The sequence below is a fragment of the Drosophila sulfurigaster genome, chromosome X, assembly GCF_023558435.1.
Source record: "Drosophila sulfurigaster albostrigata strain 15112-1811.04 chromosome X, ASM2355843v2, whole genome shotgun sequence".
Taxonomy (NCBI): Eukaryota; Metazoa; Arthropoda; class Insecta; order Diptera; family Drosophilidae; genus Drosophila; species Drosophila sulfurigaster.
Genome location: NC_084885.1, coordinates 23,982,376 through 24,003,602, shown reverse-complemented (window position 1 = coordinate 24,003,602; position 21,227 = coordinate 23,982,376). Strand labels below are relative to the sequence as shown.

Sequence of the window (21,227 nt, the reverse complement as noted above, 5' to 3'; positions counted from 1 at the left end):
AAATGCTGTTACTAAAATGATAAAAAAAAACTTTGTTTGATTTTGGGTTTTAAGAGCATATATAATTAACTTTTTAATTCAACATCGTAAACATCTCAGCTTAATGCTAGACAAAAAAAAAGGTTGACTTAAGTCTAAGAAAAAAAAATTTAGGTAATAAATCTTAAATATGAATTCTAAATTTAAAAGTTAACGTGATGGTTTTGTGTAGTTTGTTGTCTTTGCTTTTTTTTTGGGATCGAGGTTTCTGTTTTAGTTTTGGGATACATGTTTTGGTCTCGGTTTATCACTAAGTTGACTAAGCTAGTGACAGCTACAGCTATTTACAATTGGGAGGAAGGAGAACTAGAGCAGGCGGGGAAAAGTGTTGTGTTGTGTTGTGTTGTGTGAAAGGTTAAGCTAAGCCGGCATCCGATTTGGGTGTGTGAGCCTCCCACCAGTCGATGGCATCGATCATGCTCTCATCGGAGAGACAACCGCCGGCGGTGTTGGTCGATTGATCGTGCAGGACATCGGTGAATTCCTTTTTGAAGCTGGGCAAACCGACAACGACATTATCGTAGAATGAAGTCGCCGGTTCTTGGTCATAGAAAGCGGGCAACACGGGGGAGCAAAGTATTTGGTGTTGCTGTTGTTGTTGCTGGAAGTTGTTGTTGTTGTTGATTGCTGGTGGAGAATTGCAGTTGTTGTTGTTGTTGGCGACATGCCTAAAATCGCCCTCGCTGTATTCCTGTTTGATCAGTTGCTGCTGACGTTGTTGATGTAGCAGTTGTTGCTGCTGCTGCTGCTGTTGTTGTTGTTGTTGTGCGGCACACGCCTGCAACAAGAGTTCATTAGCAACGGCAACGGCGACAGGTGAAACTGCAACTGCAACTGCAACAGCGGCGGCAGCAGCGGCGGCGTCGTCGTCGTCATTCGGTGGTTGATGCAATGATGAACTGCTGCGTCGTGTTTCTGTTGTTGTTGCTGGCGAGCTGCTGGGACTGGTTGTTGTTGTTAGTGGCACGGGCGATCGCGATAAAGTCGAGGTAAATTTTACACATTCACCGTTGCTTGGGGCAGCTGGCGCAGCTGCAACACCGTTGCTGCTGCTGCTCAGGCAATTTGTGGCAATTAATGCATTAAAATGCTCCTCATCCAAACTGGAGCTATCCTGTGAGCCAGCTCCGAGTCCACTCGCCGTCAGCATATCCGGCGTTAGCAGCTGATACGTGCTTGTGCCCGGAATTCGCACATATTGCAAACCATTCAACGTTGTCACACTCGGCAGCAACTCCTCCTCCGTTGTTGTTGGCTCTGCTGCAATGGCATTGCCATCGAGCATCGTTGTTGCCATCGCTTGGGAGTCATCCAAATGCGGTGCATCCAACTCATAGTTGCTCAGCGAATCATCGAATTGCTCGTCGAGGCCATCGAACTCATCCTTGATGAACATGAAGCTATCATCGCCACTCGACGAACTATTTGAATTGCTGCAGCCAAGCGGCGGAAAGTCGAAGCCCAGCAAACGTTCCAAGCTACGAATGTACTCGACGGCCATGCGCAATGTTTCCACCTTGGAGAGTTTCTTGCTGGCGCCACGTCCGGCGCCTTGGGCCTCAAATGCCTCGGACACCTCTTCGGGAATGCGTTCCCGTAGCGCTGCAAATCCATTGTTCACCTGCTTCACGCGATTGCGTTCGCGGGCGTTGCGCCTTGCCACCGCTTGTGGCAGTGGCAAACCTTTGCGTCCTGGTGTTCCCGCTGGTCGATTGATCAGCTCCAGTTTCTCCTGCTGACGCAACGTGAGTGGCTTTGGTTGAGGTTGTTGTTGTTGCTGAGGTTGTTGCTGCTGCTGTGATTGTTGCTGACTCTTTTTGCTGAGCTTGGTGCGTTTGGTTGCCGCTGGCGTCTTATTGGCGCCATTCACATTGCACTTGGCATCGCCCAGCGGTCGCTTGCGTGTTGTCGATGATGTTGCTGTTGCTGATGCTGCTGTTGGTGTGGTTGCTGCTGTCGCATTGTGCACGGTACCGAGCATGCCAAAGTCCTTGATTTTCCGTATGATGGTGTTTTGATTGCTAAAATGTTGTTGCTGCAACGCATTGGCGCCGCTTTCGCTTAGCACATTGTGAACGGTCATCTTTTGAAACGGTTTGCTGACACCCAACGATTTCACTTGCTGATGTCCCGTGTTGTTCTCCTTGCTGTGGTTGTGGTTGCTGTTGGAGGAGGTGTTGCTGCTGCGTTGGGTTGTTGTTGCTGGCGGTGGCGATGGGCTGAAGCTTAAAGCAGCCATTTCTCTGAACTCTGTTTCGCTGGCTGACTAAAGTTGAACTGAGAGTCGAATTGCGTTTGGTTTTCCTTCGTTTTTTTTTTGTATTTTTTGTATTTTTGTAGATAGGTCCTTACGGTAGGACAGCTGCTAGCGTTCTGTGTCGCGTGCCCGACAAAATGTCATGGGGCGTCAGCGGCTGCGTCGTCGTCGTCAGCGGCAGCGTCAGCGTCAGCGTCGAGCGTTGGCAGCGCTGCGCAGCGCAACGGAAATGACTTCGTTGACTGATGGCGCACACAACACAATGCACAACGAACATAATAATAGCAGCAGCAGCAGCAGCGAAGGATACCCGAAGGATACGTTATTTCTGCTGCTGTTGCTGTTGCTGCTGACGTTGGCTGCGCCTGCGTCTGTCGCTTATGTAAAACATAATGAAATGAAAACAACAAACGGCATTTATTTCACACACACACCACACACCACACACACACACATGACTTTTCATCCCCTAGGTATTGGGTGTCCCTCGCTTTGCCAGCTCGCTCACACACGCACACACACCTCAGTCAGTCAGTCAGTTAGTTTTTGGTCTGTCAGTTTCGGCTTTTGGGAAAACTAACATCTGATCGTACCTCCTCTACCTCGGCTCCTACTTTCAGTGCCTTCTCCAGTCACTACCTTCCCATAAGGGTGGTTTGCTGCGGTCCAAGTTTTGCGCCTTTTGCCTTTTACATAACCATATAACGTTTCGTTTCGTTTCGTGTCGTATCGTGTTTATATACCGCCCCTCGCACACACATAAACACCAAGAGCAGCAACGACTCAGTCGACAGCGACTGCAATTGCTATTAAGCTCGCCTGGTAAAAGTTAGAGTGTGATAGCTATAGCTAGAATGAGATAGATAGTCAGATATAGTCTTAGTTATATGTACACCTTGGTTCCCACACAAGCGCATAGATCACCTTATGGCAAAAGCCTGCAACCTCAACTATACATATTTCCCAACAAAAGTCTCTTAAGTCTTTTAATTTCCGAGATCTGTAGTGATCTGTAGTTTCAGCTAAAAAGAGATAGATAGTCAGCTATAGTCAGATACACCTTGGTTCCCACATAAGCGCATAGATCACCTTATGGTAAAATCCCGGAACTTCAATTCATCTTGAGCTCGCTCCTTGAGTCTTTTTATAATTTTAGTTTAGCACTTCATTCGGTACAGGTTTATGAAGTTTAATTCCCAATGAGATATATTGAAAAGCCAAGAATTACAATTAGATATTTTCCAACAGAAGTCTATAGTTTGCTATCATCATGAGGTTGCTCCTTAAGTCTCTTAATAATTTTAGACTAGAATTTTATTCAGGTTTAGGTTTATGAAGTTTATTTCTCAATAAATATACATATGAGCTCGCTTCGATTAACACTTCATTCAGGTTCAGGTTTATATAGTTTATTTCCCATATTCTCAATTTCGAAGCACACAAGATTTATTTTCAGCTTTCATCACGGTTCACACTTTAGACTTATAAAGTTTATTTCACAAATTCTCAATTTCGAAACATAAGATTTATTTCTGTAGCTTTCATCACACTTCACACAAAATGTTCCCATAACTTTTCTTGACAAATGTTGTGCATTGAAGACGTCAACTCGCGCAATTTTTCCACTTAATCACTTTGGGTGTTATTCGCATTGTTCGTTCGTCTTTAGGTTTTTCCAGTGCCGCGTGAGACTTTTACGCCTGTCGCCTTTTCAAATTGGCATGCTCAGTTTTCTGTTCTCGGTTTTCTTCGCGAATGAAAGATCTACTACAATGAGGGTACTGTTGTTGCCAACCCTCTGTGAGGGGTGTGGAGGGGTGTCCTATGATCATAATTCTTAATCATTGCACATTTGTCTTCTCTGTTTTCTTGTGCGAAATCATTTGCCAATTGTTGAACTAATTAAAGAACGAAGAGAAACGTAAAAGTAAAAGTAAAAGTAAAAGTAAGAGTCTTGGGTTAAGTTTGTTTCTTCTGCCAAATTTGTATGGCTATAAATTCTAATTAAAATTGACAAGATCAGCATTTAGCAATGGGCTGTACCTATTGAGTAAGGATTGGGCATTGGTTTGGGCAATTAGTAGGGTGCTCTTGTGTACGGTGGGAAAATACATTTCTTACGTTTCTCGACGTGTTGCACAAAGCTTGAAACTAGTTTTGCAATATTTTTTGGGGAATAGATCCTCTTCGATCCTTCTTCTGACTATACTTCACAGTAATTGTGTGTGTGTGTGTTGCTTACGGTGCTTTTAATGTTGTTTGTTGTGCCAGGTAGTTGAACATGGACCTGAACACACAACAAGAGTGCTCATTGTGTGTGCGTGTGTATGTGTATGTGTGTGTGTGTGTGTGTGTGTGTGTACTTGCTACACAATTTATAAACTTGAGTTCACTTGAAAAGTTCAAGGAAACGTTTACGAAACCGAAGAGGAAGCAGCGCAAGGATAAGAACTACCGGTTTGCCCCGGCTTTTAGCTCCTTCCTTTAACTTCATCTCTTCATCTTCTTCTTCTTCTTCTTTTGCTTCCACATTGAAAAGGAGTCAATAGTGGTGTGCGTGCGTATTCCTTTCTTGATCGTTGATCGCCTTTGTTGCTGACGTCGACGACGACGACGACGCTTTGACTTGGTTGCTTCCCACTTTGCCGTTCTGAACGCGACACGCCCCGAGCAAGGCTTGAAAGAATCTCTTTCTCTCTCTCTCCCTCTCTTTCTCACTCTGTCTATCTTGGAAGAAGCTGCTCCTCTGTTTGGTGTGCTTTATGCAAGTCAAGTAGCGCCCATAGTAGAAATTATAATATTAAATAAATAAATTTGAGAACTGCTGTTGATCATAATGATGATCGTCATCAGCCTGAGATGATCACGTTGATGATCAAGCAACCCCTTTTTTTTCTACATTTGGGATTTATAATTTCAACTCGTCGCCCTAACATCAATCGGGGTTGAAATCACATTAATGCGCTGCTCACAAATATGTCAAGTCGGGCGATTATTATTATAAGCATTATAATAATTATTATTTCACATACCCTGTTGTCATTAAAAGATGGCAAAAGGGTAGCACTATGCAGTAAATTAACATATTTGTAAACTTTAAGCTAAAGTTTTTTTTATTACAATTTGAAATGAACTTTGAAATGAATAAATGAAATGATTTAGTTAAGATTGATCTTTAATGTTGTTTTTACAGGGTATTTCAAAGTCGTGCCAATGATTACTTACTTGTTTTATAATACACTTTTTAGTTTAATTTTTTTTCTTTGTCGAAAGGGGCTCCGACACATTATGCATATGTGCTGCATAATAAATAACTGAGAATTTGTTGTGGTCTTTTTTGGGTTCGGATTGCGATCAACCCTTAACATCATTTCTTAGCTGCCATAACAGTATACAAAAAATGAAAGCAAAAATTTAATAAGTTTTCTCAACAATTTCGTGCAAATGTTTAACTAGATTTTCATCATCGAACCCGATACGATTTCAACTTTCAATCTTGCGCACATCCTGTTCAGGATGCTCCTCGTCTTTGACTTTCATCTTTGGCGGCTTGAGAAAATACAACATTTTGTGTAAATACAAAATTAAAAAGAGAAGAGGCCCTAGAGATATTTGTTGGGCTTGGATTCGGGATTCGAGATTCGAGATTTATTTGCATGCTGTGGGCATCGATTTCACTGGGAATGGGAACCGAATATGTGAATGAATGAATGAATCAGGGAAAGAATATGAATATAGATGAAGAGTGAAATTTTTGGGAAATGTAAAGTGAAAGCAGAAACACATTCAAACATCCCTTTCAGCTTCGTCCGTCAACTCACACTTGCTGTCCGTAAATCAATCAAGCAAAACATTTTAAGCACCGTATTTTTTTCTCTCACTTTTTCCTCCAGCCATAAAATTAGCTTTATGAGTAGAAGTGTTCTTCTTCGTCGTCGTGTTGTAATCCGATCGAGACAAGAGCCAACTGATGAAATACATGACGTTCCGTTCTCGTACACGGTAGTCCCGAATTTCCTCATCGCTTGCTACTTGTCGTCGACTCAAGTGCCCCTCCACATGGAAGACGAAGTACTACGTATGTTATGTCCTTACCTCTCCTGTATCCGCAGGACTCCCAGCCCAGCAGCAGCATCTGTGCACACAGTTGTGCGCACATAAATTGACTTTTCTATTCAGGAATTTCATTTATTTCGTTTTCTTGTTGTATTTTTCGGCATTGCTTCTCCACAGTTTTGAGTGCACATGAGGAATTATGAATTTATGAGTGCACACTTTTGGGCATTCGATTGCAGTGAGGAAACTTCAAGCGGAAATCCCTTGCAGAGTCACCAACTTGCTGAGCCGAAAATGTGTCTGAGAGAAAACGCATGAATCAAAAGCCCTGGGGGGCTGACAAGGATATGTCAAGTGGGGAATTAACATAATAAGAGTGGGAATCATAAGCTGAAAAGCCAAGTGGAAGACTTTTGAGAATGAGCCTTTAAATTTCATGATAATTGTAATATAGTAACTAACTTGATTAGTGCGATGCTTTACATTTTTAATTTGGCGTTTATCTACATCTCCGACCCTATAAAGTATATATATTCTTGATCAGCGACAACATACTAAACGATATAGCCATGTCCGTCTGTCCATCTGTAGGAACACCAAAATCTCAGATATAGAGGTTTAATCCTTTTTCCACACCCACGCCTACTTTCTACAAGTCTACTTTCTATGGTATATTTTACACTCTATAGTATTTTTTGAATGTAGTAGTACTATACCAATATAGTTAATATAGCATTTGGTATATTTTTAGCATTTAACACTATATGGTATATTTTGAATTCAGTAAACTTCAATATATCAAATAAAGCTTTTGGTATATTTTTAGTATTTTTGCGGTATATTAATTTGGTATATTTTAAGAATAATACTACATGACTTTGCTTTTATTCAAAATTGTTTTATTTTGTAGTATTTTTACTGTATATTAATTTGGTATATATTGTAAAATTAATACCGCACTATCTTACCATTATTCACAATGAGTAGAGGGCATCTCACAGTCGAGCACACTCGCCTTTCTTACTATATTATTATGATTTTTTTTTAAATTGTAAATTGTGTTCTTATTTATTTAGTAATATTGACTATGAAACTGATGTACATATTAGTTAACTAACATTGATTCAAAAGCTCGTGAAATCGTTTGAAAATGTAAAAGAACTGATCGTTAATCTTTTTTTGGACTAGTCCTAAAAGCAAAACTAACCACTTGAGTGCAGTTGTGTGTAGTGTAGATCCCCCGAATGGATAGCTAGATGGATAGATGTGTGTGCCATTGTCTTGTTAGTTCCCATATATGGGCAAGAGGAGTGGCGCGTGCGCCGAAAGTGTGCGTTCGTGCGGAAGAGTCGACGTCCAGTTGGCCAGAACAATGGAGTAGCAGAGTCGAAGTGAAAAGCGAAAATTGTAATTGAAGTTGAAATTGAAATTTTCCAGCAACTGGCAAAAATCGGGGTGCATGGGATAAGCGCACGTGCGCAGGATACGAATTCGAGTTTATATGCAAAGGAATTGGGAATCGAAACAATAAATGCTACCTGAGAGGGAGAGAGAGAGGGAGAGAGAGAGGGAAAGGGAGAGGGAAAGAGAAGGAAAGTATTGCGGAATGTTCTAGCACATGGGAATGGCATTGGGTGGTTTTTTATGGATGGGGGGGTTGAACTGTCTATAAATTATGTTCACCCTCTCACATGGCTCAATCTAAGTTGCGAGAGAGCGAGAATCAACAAATGAATCGGGATAATCAAGAGAGACCGGTTTGATGACGCCAACAACAACCACTGTGCACAGTGGCCCCGGGAAGGATCAGTCGAGGTCTCTCTCTCTCGCTCTCTCTCTTTGTTGTTTGCCTTGCCTGCCTAATGCCCATTGTTGGCCGTGTCCCGTGTCCTGTGTGTCCCGTGCCCGTGCCCGGGCCACTGGATCGCCATTGGCAGCCGCGAAAAACATCTGCTCCTGCTGCAATCGCTCAAATTGCCTCGTTCCTTTCTGGTTCTTTGGTGGCAATCAAACTATCAGCAAATGGTACGTGCAACCCCTATTGGAGTTTTATGTTGCTGCTGCACGTTGTTGCTCTTGTTCTTGTTGTTGTTGTTGTTGTTGCTCTGGCATTTTGTCAACAACAAATGTCCACCTTTGAGTTCGCTTTGCGCTGCTATTTTGGAGTGTGCGTGAGCGCGCGCGCCGTCATCCGTTTTACTCTGCCTACGCTCCCCTCACATCCTCAAGTTCCAACAGGATTAGTGACGCTATGCACAAGTATCTGTGTGTATTTGTGTTTGTATTTGTATTTGTGCTTGTGCGTTACACTCTCTTGGTGGTGTTCGCTTCACTCTGTCGGGGCGTCGTCAGCAACTTTTTCCCCTACTTCTCCTACTCTTTTTTTTTGGGCTTTTGTTAGTGTCGTCCTTATTATTGTGCGCTACATTCAAACATTGTGCGTGGGGCATTTGACTTGGCGAGGCGATCTTATGCGTTTGTTCTTCATCGAAATATTAATCGTTTGAGTTGTCATTGGACAGTTTTATGGTCTTTAAAAGCCATTAAGAAATTGAGAATTCTTTTATCTTATAGATGGTATATTTCTTTGGACATTTATTGAAATGTTAGTGCTTTCTTTTATCTCATAGAAAATGCCATTCGTATATTATAGATGGTCAAGAGTCTTTTGATTAAAAAGATGAATTGATAATCATTCATGTTTCTAAATGCGAGTTGTTAATGCTATTTTACATTACAATATTATGATCTTGAACATCGTATTGAAATCATCATATTGTTCTGTAAATTTGTTATATATATCTATGCATAAGTATATACGCACATATAGTTTTTAAATCTGTTAATAGCTGTATTATATTATAATACTTTGAACGTTCAAAAATCTAGATCTAGGTTTTGTACTAAGAATTTTGGTGATAACAGTATGACAACATCATAAAAATAATATTAATATTATCTTGATTCCCAGAACATTCGATATAAGTTCCAAGTTTTTATTTATATGAGGAAAAATTCTTAAAGTTTTTAGACCAAAAATCTTATAAGTACAAACAAAAATGTTTTGTATTTTCTTTCTACTATTTATTTACTTTGATATAAAATGATTCGCATATAAAATGATTCGGACTAATTCAGCTATCAACGAAAACATTCGATGGATTACAGAATTTTGTAAATTAATTTTAGTATTTTTGGTCCTATTTTGAGAATTTAGCATTTTTCATATTACTGTTATTCATTGAATGTTCTTGATTTTGGTAATTGGTCTTTTTATCAGTGTAGCATATATTATAGGTGTATGGACTAATGTTTCTATATATATATATATATATATATATATATATATATATATATATATATAGTATTTATTCAATTAAAAAAAATTAGGTATTTGCGCTTTCCTGTAGGAGATTAAAGCTTCCCGCATAGCGCATTCAATAGTCTTCATAGCTGAAACCAATGGCAACAGTTTTTCACCTTCTCACCCCAATGCAAAACTTATTCAAAGGAATGTCTATGTGTGTGTGTATTGTTTGTGTGTGTGCGTAATTGCAACTTTTTTTGCAATGGACCGAGAGGGTGACTGCGCAGGCGCAACAATAGCCAAAGCGAAACAAAACAACAACTACAACAACAATGCGTAATAAGGGGTTAGAGATGTGATGGGAGGTGGGGGTTGAGTGTAAGAGGAAGAGGAAGAGAGTACAATGCGCGAAATTAATACGCGAACAATTGGAAATTGAAATGAAATCTATTTGAATAACTGATTAGATCGAAAAAGCTCTTTTCTCTTTCATTTTGTTCTGTTGCATGGGTGATGCATCAAACTTGTTGCCGCTGGGCTGCTAAAAAAGGGATGCAGGATGCAGGATGCCAAGGATAATGGACCATGAGGGGTGCGGCGCACGCGCAAAAGGTCCTTCAAACATGGAATTTAATCAGTGACAAGAGCGTTGCGGAATTATGCAAATCACGCGACCAGTAATTAAACGGAAACTTTTTCTGTCGGTCCTTAGGGGATAACAGTTAAAAATTTGAAATTTGAAATTAACAAAAAAAAAAAAGAAAGGAAACAAAAATATGTTATGGAAATACCCTTTGAAATTATGAAATATCTAAAAAGGTTGTAAAATTTTATTTCTTAGACTTTTGTCTTAGCACTGAAAGTTAAGTTTATAAGTCAGTTAGGATAACTAATTTGAAATTTGTATACTTGTGCTTTATCTTGTTCTTTAGAAATTTGGCTCATTCGATTAGTTAGTAATATTATAATAAAAATATGATTTTGATTCAATTTTAATGGTCTGCATTTTGGAAATATAATCAATGATCTTAGAATTCTTAGAAAAAAATCCATGGAACTATAATCAATGATCTTTCAATTCTGATTTAAAACTGAATAGAAATCCCATTTTTGTTAAGCAACAAACCTTAGATAAAAATCGATGAATATTATATGAAATTTGAAATAGCTCAAAAGGGATCAAATGGATGTTGTATTCTAGACAGTTTTTGGGGGGTTGAAAAAAATAGATCATTGAATGCGTTACACATTAAGCCATAGAATTATATTACCCGTTCGCTCTGTGAAAAATGAATGGAATTTTGAATATACATAAAAATAAAGGGGGAATGCACAGAGCTAAACAAAAATTCAACCACTTTAATTTGTAGAACGAAATGACCTTGCAGAGAAGTCGGCACCCGATCGTCAGAGTCAGAGTCAGAGTCCTAGCCATAGCAATAGCCATGGCCAGCAACAGAAAGAGAGAGAGAGAGGGAGATAGAGAGAGAGAGACGCGGCTGGACTGATGCTTACATATTAATGAGCCGCGTGTGGCACAACTGGCAAAGGGACACACACAGAAATGAAATCAATGACTTTGGTGTCTGCTGCTGCCCGCTTGATGTCCGCGTGTCCCCTATCACCTAGCACCTTTACCCTGCCCCTGCCACTGTGCCGCTCTGTTGCAGCTACCCCTTGTCAGTGCCACTGTGCGCGCACGCGCGTTTTGAAGTCGCGCCGCTGCAGGTGTTGAATGAACTGGTTGCGTTACGCCTTATATATCATCTAGCCATGCAGCCATGCCTTCTCAATTCAACTCAACTCAACTCGACACGACTTGGGCCAACTCCTAAATGGACACTCTCGAAATACTCGAGTTTAGGTCGCGTTTTTAGCATAATTTTTACATGTTAACTCTTAGGCAATGCGCCGAGGGACGCGTAAAGATCTTTGCGGGGCTTGGCATTGATGGATCTTAATTAGTGCACGCAGCTTTGAATCCTTTTCCTTTTACCAGTTTCTTTGGTTTCGTGTAGAGCTACTATAAAGTCATTTAGGGTGAAATTCCTGCGACTTTAAATTGCTAATCTTAATATAAAGAAATCTACATTCGAGTGAGCTCGATTGTGCAATGCCGGATTCCGATTTTGAATAACAGCAAAATAATGCGGTATTAATTTATAATATACAACAAAACTAATAAAAATATACCAAAATCAATATTTGGTATATTGATATACCGCAAGAAATACTAAAAATATACCAAAGTTTACAGTTGGTATATCGATATATATATATTCATCTAATAAATATATAAAACAAAAATACTGAAAATATACCAAATTCTATATTTGGTATATTGCTATAGTACCATATTCAAAATATACCATAGAGGTCAAATTATACCAGATTTTCAACCAAAACTACTAAAACCCGCCACCCATTTTCATTAAAAGCAAAAAATTGCGGTATAATTCTTAAAATATACGAATTTTATATACTCATTTTTTTTATATATACGGAAGGCCTTAATTGGTTCAAGTACTATTATTCGAAATATACCGTAGAAATAAAAATATACCAGATTGTATCCTATGACTGTCTTTTCTTAAAATTTTCTTTAAGTTTTCTTTTTAATTTTTCAATTTAACCTCATTTGCTGTTTTCCCCACTTAATAATCCTTTTCTTATTGTTGCTGATCAGTTTTGTAGCTATTGCTTTAACTCTTCCAATTTTGCTGCTGCTTTTGATGTCTGTTTAATTCAATACTCTTTAGGCATTGGTTTGATTCAATGATTTCTGTGTCAAGCGTTGATTTCCTGCTTGCTAACGATAACGATAATGATGATGATGTTGGCAATAGCGATGGCAATGGTAATGATGATATTTCTCTTTTGTAGAAAATACATTTGGCGTAATTACCACAACCCGTTCCTTTTGTGTGTATGTGTGTGTGTGTGGAAGCCACGCTTCATTGCATCCTTGAGAATTGGCAAAAAAAAAGAAAGAAAAAGGTTTGAAAGTACTCACTGTCTGGGACTGAAAAATATTTACGGGCCGCTGCATTTAAGCGATGCGGTTAGACATCGAGCTCTTGTTACTCTCTTACTCTCTCTCTCTCTCTTTCTCGGCAGATCGAATGAGGATTTAAATGCACTTGAATGATCGCTTGAGCGATCTTAGAGCGCGCTGAATGCGTCAAAAGTGAATTGTAGCTCAAGGATTATGAGCTACTGAAGTATGCCGCTGCGCCAGGATCACAGGATCAGGATCAGCATCAAACGGCGACTACTTGCTGTCGCCAACTGCTGCTAGTTGAGTTGTATGTTAAGATGTAGAAGCGTGTGGTGTGCGCACTTGAAATTGGAACAGACTCAGGAACGGACGACAATTAACCTTTAATCGCTGTTGTAGCACTTTGGCTTGTGCTCTCTGCTTACGATAAGATACTAACTTGGCCCTGTCATTCTAACAACCTGCGCACGACAAATTATGGCCCTTACGATAAGATATTGTTACAGCTGCTTTAGCTCTTACTATTGCTCCTGCTCCTGCTCCTGCTGCTGTCCTTGTTTTATGATTAATCATAAGTTGCCTCTGGTTCTTTTCTGTTTTTTTATATTTCTTAGTTCTTCTACAATTTCATGGAATTTCATTGCCCCATTGATGACAGACAGTAGCCTTCCATCTTCTTGTTTGATTAAATGATTTGTGCATTTAGTTGATTCTTTTATTCAGTTCAGCAGTTTCAGTTTGTTTTGTTTTGTTTTGGGTGCAACAATTGATTGACCAGACTTGGCCTCCGATATCATGTTGAACCTGTGAATGGACTCACTCCCTGATCTTGGTCTCTGACCCCGGGAACGGGAATCTACGATGTTCGCTTCCTATTCTATTTGGCATGTTGCAATGTTTACTCAAAACAAGCCCTCGCCAAACAAAAACATGACAAACGCCCCGTTTTTTTCTTTTCTTTTCTTTTCTTATTATATTTTACGCTTCTTGTATTCACAACTTTGTTTATTTTCATATTATTTCTCCCTCGTCTCACGTCTCCTGTCCCATATCTCTTCTGCCATTCGTATTTTTGCACTTGTTTGTATTTTTGCTCAATTAAAAAAGTTTCCTTGTATTTTCCATCCAGTTTTTCCCAGTTTTACACATCGAACTCATTGTTTTCGGGATGCGTTTGCTTTTCTCATTGTGACTTCTTGGGTTACCTTTGGGATGATTGCCCAATGCGATCAATGTGCCCACATGCTGTGCGTTTGTTGTTTGGCTGTGGAAAAATTGTGAAAAAATTTCATGCATTGTTCAACGGCAACAATTTCTTGGCTCCTTCGCCATTCACTCTGCCATTCTTTATGCATTTTCCACGGAAATTACGAATGGCATTTAACAAAAATCAACTAGATAGTATGGCATTTATATTACATGCACGATTGATTGTCTTCTCTTTTAATAGCTCACCAGTTTTTGACCTTTTACTGCATGAACTACTTTTTTTTTTAATGCTATCAGAGCTCAGATCTCTTTAGACAAACTGCTGATAAAAGAAAGATTTAAGAACTATATATGATTACAAATGAAATAAATAATACTACTCCATTCTGATGGATTAAAAGTTTAAATTAAATAATGCTGAAAATATTGGATTAAGAAGAATTATTTCCAGAATTGTGCAAAATTGACATTCTGGTATATTCTATACTTTATGATATATTTTCTAAGTAATAGTTTATTTATATATCAAATGTTCCATTCGGTTTATTATGTTATTTTGTTCAGTATGATAATTTGGTATATTTTAAGAATAATAACACACTGTTTTACCTTTACTCTATGATATATTTTTGATGTAGTAGTGCATTGATATATCAAATTTAGCCTTTGTTATATTTTGGTATTTTTTGCAGTATGATAATTATATATTTATTATGTAATAGTATATTTATATACCAAATGTAGCATTCGGAAAATTTTGATATTCTTCTTCAGTATAATTTGTTGCACTTTTTTGCCTTTACTCCATGCTATATATTTTTCATGTAAAAGTAAATTTATATACCAAGTGTAGCATTCAGTATATTTTGGTATAATTTTCACTATCATATTTTTGTAGATTTAACAAATAATACCGCATTGTGCATTAATTGAAAATAGGTAGCGAGTGTCTTACTTATTAAAAATGATCAAATCAAAGTTGATAAAAAATAATAAAAATGCATACGACTTATCCCTATTCTCTGTATAGCAAAAAAGTTAAATAGAAACGTTTTAACTGTGACATGTTATGCGCATTCTTTCGTTAAGCAGATTACGAAATGCAGTTCAACTCTTTGGAGATGTGCTTTACTTAAGAGTTCGACCCATGTATGCCATCGCTACCTTTTCTTCAATATAGATTTGTGCAATCTTCTCTTGTGCTGGTTGTGCAAATGTTTATGTTCGTATTTATGGTACAGAGCATAATCCTTTTTGAGTAGCAGCCAAAACATTTTCTTAGCTGCAGCAGCAGCTCAAGAATATTGCGCAAATATCAGTCTACAACAACAACAACAATTGCCTCTTATGTTCGTCCTTCGTCCTGGTTGTCTTGCAGGCTGTGTCAATAAGATATATCACTGCCATATAGTGTGTTGTGTCCATTGTTGGCCTAGAAAACATTTTGCAGAAACCACAAAAATTGGTACAAAAAACGTTGTTCTGTTGTTCCAGCTTCTGGGAATGTCTCCTCCCTAAACAGAGATTCAAGATTGTCTCTCACGTTTTTTTTTTCTCCATTCTCCGTTCCATTCCGTGTTCTTTCTCCAACTCTGGGAAAACAGCGATGCGAATGGTGCGTGATGTTTGTGCAATGTTGCGATTTTGTGTATCGTGTTTTTTTATGCAATTTCTTTTTCGTTGTTCTCGGTATTCTCGGTATTCGAAAGGATTAAACAGGACATGTCAAAGGGTTTTTGCTATTGCTATTGCTTAAGCTGTTGTGCGTGGGGCCAGTGACAGCTGTTGAGGGGCAAAGATTGAGCGAGATTTTTATAGAGATTTTGTTGCTGATTTCACTTTAGGTTGAATTTTATCATCGGTCTCTGAAATTTTCAGTTTAAAATTTTTTTTGCATAGTTTTTGTATTGATCTATAATAAGTTTTTATTTTTAATTTCCTCTAACTCAACGTAAACTCTATTCTGTAGCATTTACTTTCTTTTTGCCTAGTTTTTCTGCTCATCTATATTAAGAACTTTATATTTGAATTTCCTCTAACTCAAAACTCGAGTCCGTAGCGTTTCCTTTCTTGTTGCCTAGTTTTTCTGCTCATCTATATTAAGAAGTTTATATTTGAATTTCCTCTAACTCATCTTAGATTCTAGCCTCTGCAGTACTTCCGATTTTGTAGTTGTGTTTAAATGGCTCTTTTAAATATCCGATTTCCAACTGTCTTTTTTTTTGTACTAGTTCGCTCTAGTTTAGCTGCGCTTTTCATGTACTTTGGTCGCGTGGTTCGATGCTGGCGACACTTGAGAGACTTGGCCGCTTATCAAAAAGGCGGCTCGAAAGTGAAATGGGACTTTAGATGTTTTGCCGACACACAAAATGCCGTCGAGTCAAGTGTCCGAAGATCCTTTTGGCATGTTTGTTTATTTAACTGTGCACAAATTAGACGACAAGCCAGACGACGACGACGACGACTCACTGAAGATGCTGTCTGCCAGAGAGAGAGATCGACTCGCCATGCCAACTCTCTGCTATCTAGGCCACTTGACCATTTGTTTTTTGGGACGCGCCTATTTAGATAAGAGCGAAAAAGAGACTCTGTGGCACTCCAAAGACGGGTCGACTCAGCATGTTTTGTGCTGATTTGCGCCTCAGTTATGTTGCCGCATGTTGCAAACTTAATTGTTAATGCACAAGCGAGAGAGGAGATCATGATGCTAAAAATGGGAGATGCATCTAGAACCCGACTGTGTTCTGAAGCTGGCTCATAAACATTTTGGGCTGCTGGCTGGCAGCGTCCTAATTAAGTCATTTCGCCAGCTCGTTACTACTGTCCAGCGCTCTACGCTCTACTGTCCACGCTGTGTGGAGACCAGAGAGATGCTAGACACCGAAATGTTGAAATTCCGCATAAATTCCGCGCTCACAAATCACATTTATAATGGGCCTTCGCAATCTGTAACACGCACACTGAGAGAAATGTCAACTTTGATAGAATATGAAGAAGTTGAAATTTGAAAATTGCTAATATTAACCTTAAACGATGCAAATACTGTCAGAGGAGAAAGAAACTCAAATGTTAATGCTTTTGAATTTAAATTACTTAATTAAAATACTTTCTTGATCATTTTAGTATTATTTTTCTTTACCTTTTTAATATTTACATTAATTAATTTACATTATAATGATATTTATATCATATTCTGGCTTCAGTTAGTTTAATTCTTACATATTATTAGCATGTTTTTAGTATATTTTCAGTATAGTACAAATTTAAGTGGGTGATATGCTTTTAGTATATTTTCAGTATATACACAATTTAAGTATGTAGTACTTACTAGTATTTAAGTACTTACCTTCTCTAAATAGGTGTTACTTAAATTTGTAATATACTGAAAATAATACTAAAATATATAAATTGAAGTAGGTGACACATGTTTTATTTAGTATATATCAAAATTTAGCTAGGTGGTACATAATATACTGAAAATATATTATATTAACATAAATATTAAATTTGACATATAAGTAGGTGATACTTACATTTGTATTATACTGAAAATATACTAAAAACATGTTAAAAATATAATTTCCTTGGGTCAGCGACTCTTTTCATACATTTTCTTAAAGTGCATTCATTTGATTTTCAATTACTTAATTCAAATTATGTTGTCTTGATCATTTTAGTAACATAGTTTTTATATTTATTTCTGATATTCTGGCTTTAGTTTATCGCTTCATAATTTTATCATGCTTTTAATATATTTTCAGTATATAGTATAAGCAGGCCATATGTTTTCGGTATATTTTTAAACGCTTACTTGAAATTGTAATATATTTAAAATATAATATAAATATAAAATTTAAAAATATACTCACCACATACCTAAAATTGCAATATACTACAAATATACTAAAAGTATACTAAAAATATGTTACAAATATCATTTCCTTTGGTCAGCGACTCGTTTCATGCATTTTCTTAAAGTGCAGTTCCGAGTTCCGACTTCAGACTTCAGAAGAGAGCATCGTTTGATGCCCAGCGCTATCTGTGGCGACGTGGCGATAAACATTGGTTCAGCACACAGGATTTGAAGGGAATCCAAGGATCGCTGGATCGTTTTCGGAGACACTCACTTGTTCGGGCGGCTTGGGACTAATGAAGGCAGGGCGTAAAGTGCTTGATTGGCATAGACCACACAGCAGCGCCCTGAGCATTGACTTTGACTTTGAGTTTGAGAAATTAATTTGATAGCCAAGCCACACTCGCAACTGCATTGGATTTTTAGTGTTTTGTGGTTGGTCGAACAGGTATTACCTTAGTCTAAGGCACAATTTGGCCGCCTGTCTTGTTAGGCTAATTGACTTCTTGGCCAATGGCCACTGGAGACCACCTTGCGCGTGTTTATAAGTTGTTTGCCTCAATGATGACAAGCCAAACAACCGACAAACGGGAAGCAAACAAACCAGAGAGAGAGAGAGAGAGACAGAGAGAATGGCAACTCGGAACTGGTTGAGCGGCGCTTTAGCAGCTCAATTAATCAGCTTTAAAGGGTACTTAGACCGACTACAGGTGTATGTGTGTCTCTGTATGTGTGTGTGTCCAGGGTGTGGGAATTTCTCTTTTTGTTTTTCATCATCGCTGCTTGCCAAATCGCATCGAAATAACTGTGCGCAACAAATGCTCAACTCGAAACAACTTAATTTTCAATAAACGTTTTTTGATTCTTTCCTTTTTTTTTTTTTGTGTTTTTGGTCTCCGGAAGGAAATGAACAGGCAACATTTCATCAAATTTCATTAAAATTGCTTAATTTGAAAAGTGTTAGTAATTGATAAGTGAATTTTGGTTAATGAAGTGTTATGATTCTTTAATACTTCTATTTTAATTAATAACCTATCAATGATTTATTTACAGTCTTTAATTTTCGAAGCATAAGTTTATTCTGTAATTTCAGCTAAAGTATTGTTATATGAGAGATAGAGCTAGAATCGAAAGAACTTGTAATGTTTGAGCGCAAATCAAGTTTGTTTCGAAAATTTGGTTGGGATCAAATAAAAATTGTAAAAGTTATTTATGAAAAAACGCGGTCTTAGTTTCTTTGGCTGACAATCTGGTATATTTTATACTCCATGGTATATTTTGTACTATATCAAAATACCAAATATAACCTTTGGTATATTTTGTGTATTTGGCGGTGTATTAAATTTATTTATTTTAAAATGAGTACCGCACTGTTTTGCTTTTATTCTTAATGATTAGCGAGCACACTCGACTGTAGCTTTCTTCCTTGATTTCAATGTCTACAGTTTATTCACAGTCGAATTGAAATAAAAAATCTATTATGAGACACTGTTTGCCTTAGAACGAATGTCACAATACCTTTAAAAAATAACAAGCGAGATAAAGCGTTGACTTAATGCAACATTGAGCAAATAATTAAATGGAAATACAAATACGAAAATATTCTACTTAATTTTCTTTTAAAATAAACCCATTGTAAAAATATCTATAATATTTACTACATTTCATTTACAGAAAAAATAATGCTGGTTGCTGGGTTAAAAATGTATTCACTTGTTATATACTCAATTTTAATGTTTGCGCAAAATGACAACCAACTTGTAACGATTTTCTTAATGTTCTCATGAGTTTCCTTGAGATAATCTCAGTGTAATTTATGATGTCACAATAATCTCAAGTAATCTCGTAATATTTACAATCAATCAACTCCCAACAAGGAAGGAGTCTCGAATCAGATTGAAGAAGTAGAGAATTCAACTGAAATGAGAACTGCTTTTGGGCCTTTTGGGCACACCCCATCGTGTCTCGATGTCCTTTGAACTAATTTTTTATAGATGGGTATATCAATGTCAACATATCAATTTCAAATTCAATTTGGAATGTTTCATAGGAAATTGTCAAGCAACAAATTCGAGATGAAAGTGAAATTGTATATGGGTCGATTTTGTTGATATAGATCTGGTTTATGCTGCTGCTTCATATTGTTGCTGTTGTTGTTGTTTGGCTACTGATTGCATAATAAAACGCCTATAATGCCAGATTGTAGATCAACGTGAGTTCGGTGTGCTTATAAATCAGACAAAATACAACTACTCAAGAAGCTGGAAAGGAGAACAAGAGGCGCGAGTGGTGCCACCTACGGTTTTTGTCGTTGTGTTTATGTCATGTTTAGTGTGTTGTTATTGATACCGACGTTGTTGTTGTTGTTGTTGCAGCACCTGCAGCGGTTGCTCTGTCTCCTTTACCTGCCACTGGGCAAAGGGTCCAGCTACTATCTTGAACTGACATCACTTTGGCTTAATTAGAATTCAGCTAGACCATAAATTTAACCAGCTCTTCTACACTTTTGCTCCTTTTCTACTCCTTTTGTTTATCTTCTGTGTCTCTTCTCTTATTTTGGGTTATGTCATCCCTTCTTGGGGCATAATGAAAATATTTTGTAACATAAATTACAAATATGTATTTCGATGCACTGACTTGGAAGGAGCATTGCACAAAAGGCAGGCAAATCAAAAAAAGAGTCCTGCGCTGTCCTTTAGCTCCTTCGTTGTTCCTTTGCTTTCCCCCTACCTCCCCCCAAACACTCCACAAAACCCTCCTGCTTTGGTCTCTTTCTTGGCCCGCGGTCAATGCAGCAAACGGTAAATGTTGCACCTGCGATCCTTGCATTCAACTGCCAGCTGCTGACTTACAGGTGCGCGTGCCCAAGGAGCAGGACATGCTTACACACACACACACACATGTATGTATTTACATTTGTAAAGAAAGCGAGCGAAAGCCAGCAACAAATTGAGGCAAGAGAAGCAAAGAGAGTGAGAGATGGAGCATTGTTTCTTGGCACTTGAACTGCAGCAGCATAATCCATATGACCCCCGCGGGTTCAATGTCTGCTGTGACGTCAGCAAGCACACACACACAGTCACACACACAGACAGACACATACACGTAGAAGAGATGGTCTTTATTATGAAACTTCCTGCCTGAAATGACGAGCGGAAATCACAAAAATGAGTTCGCTTTCCGGTGCTGCAGCAATGCACAAAAGAAAGGGGAAATCTCGTTGCCAAATTGAAATGCAATAAAATTTACACTTGCAGCCGAAGCAACAACAACAACAACAACAATTACAGTGCATTGCGAACTCTGGACACTCTCTAGGCCCCACATTTATGTTAACTACATGGCAAAATGGCAAAAGAAGCAACAGCGGCAGCAGAAGCAGCCATGCAGCAGACAATGCAACAAGTTGTTAATAGCAAATTCACCTGGTGCACCACACAAAAGTGACGCAAAAGCTTTGGCAATCGAGAGAAGCTCTTAAGATTGAAATATTTTACATACTATAACC

At 38.2% G+C, this 21,227-nt stretch overlaps 2 protein-coding genes and 1 long non-coding RNA gene across 3 annotated transcripts in view; 1 reads left to right on the top strand and 2 right to left on the bottom strand.

Annotated features, from left to right (window-relative positions):
• The window catches only part of LOC133847805 (ubiquitin-conjugating enzyme E2 H), a 158,371-nt gene that overhangs the window by 36,239 nt on the left and 100,905 nt on the right, over positions 1-21,227 (bottom strand). The window lies entirely within an intron of this gene.
• LOC133848277 (uncharacterized) overlaps positions 1-21,227 on the top strand; it is a 79,588-nt gene that overhangs the window by 6,636 nt on the left and 51,725 nt on the right. The gene's annotated exons all lie outside the window — the stretch shown is intronic.
• On the bottom strand, positions 48-2,456 carry LOC133849205 (achaete-scute complex protein T8). Its single transcript, XM_062285116.1, has one exon. It carries the CDS (start codon positions 2,276-2,278, stop codon positions 395-397), a length of 1,884 nt encoding a protein of 627 aa, XP_062141100.1. The 5' UTR covers positions 2,279-2,456; the 3' UTR covers positions 48-394.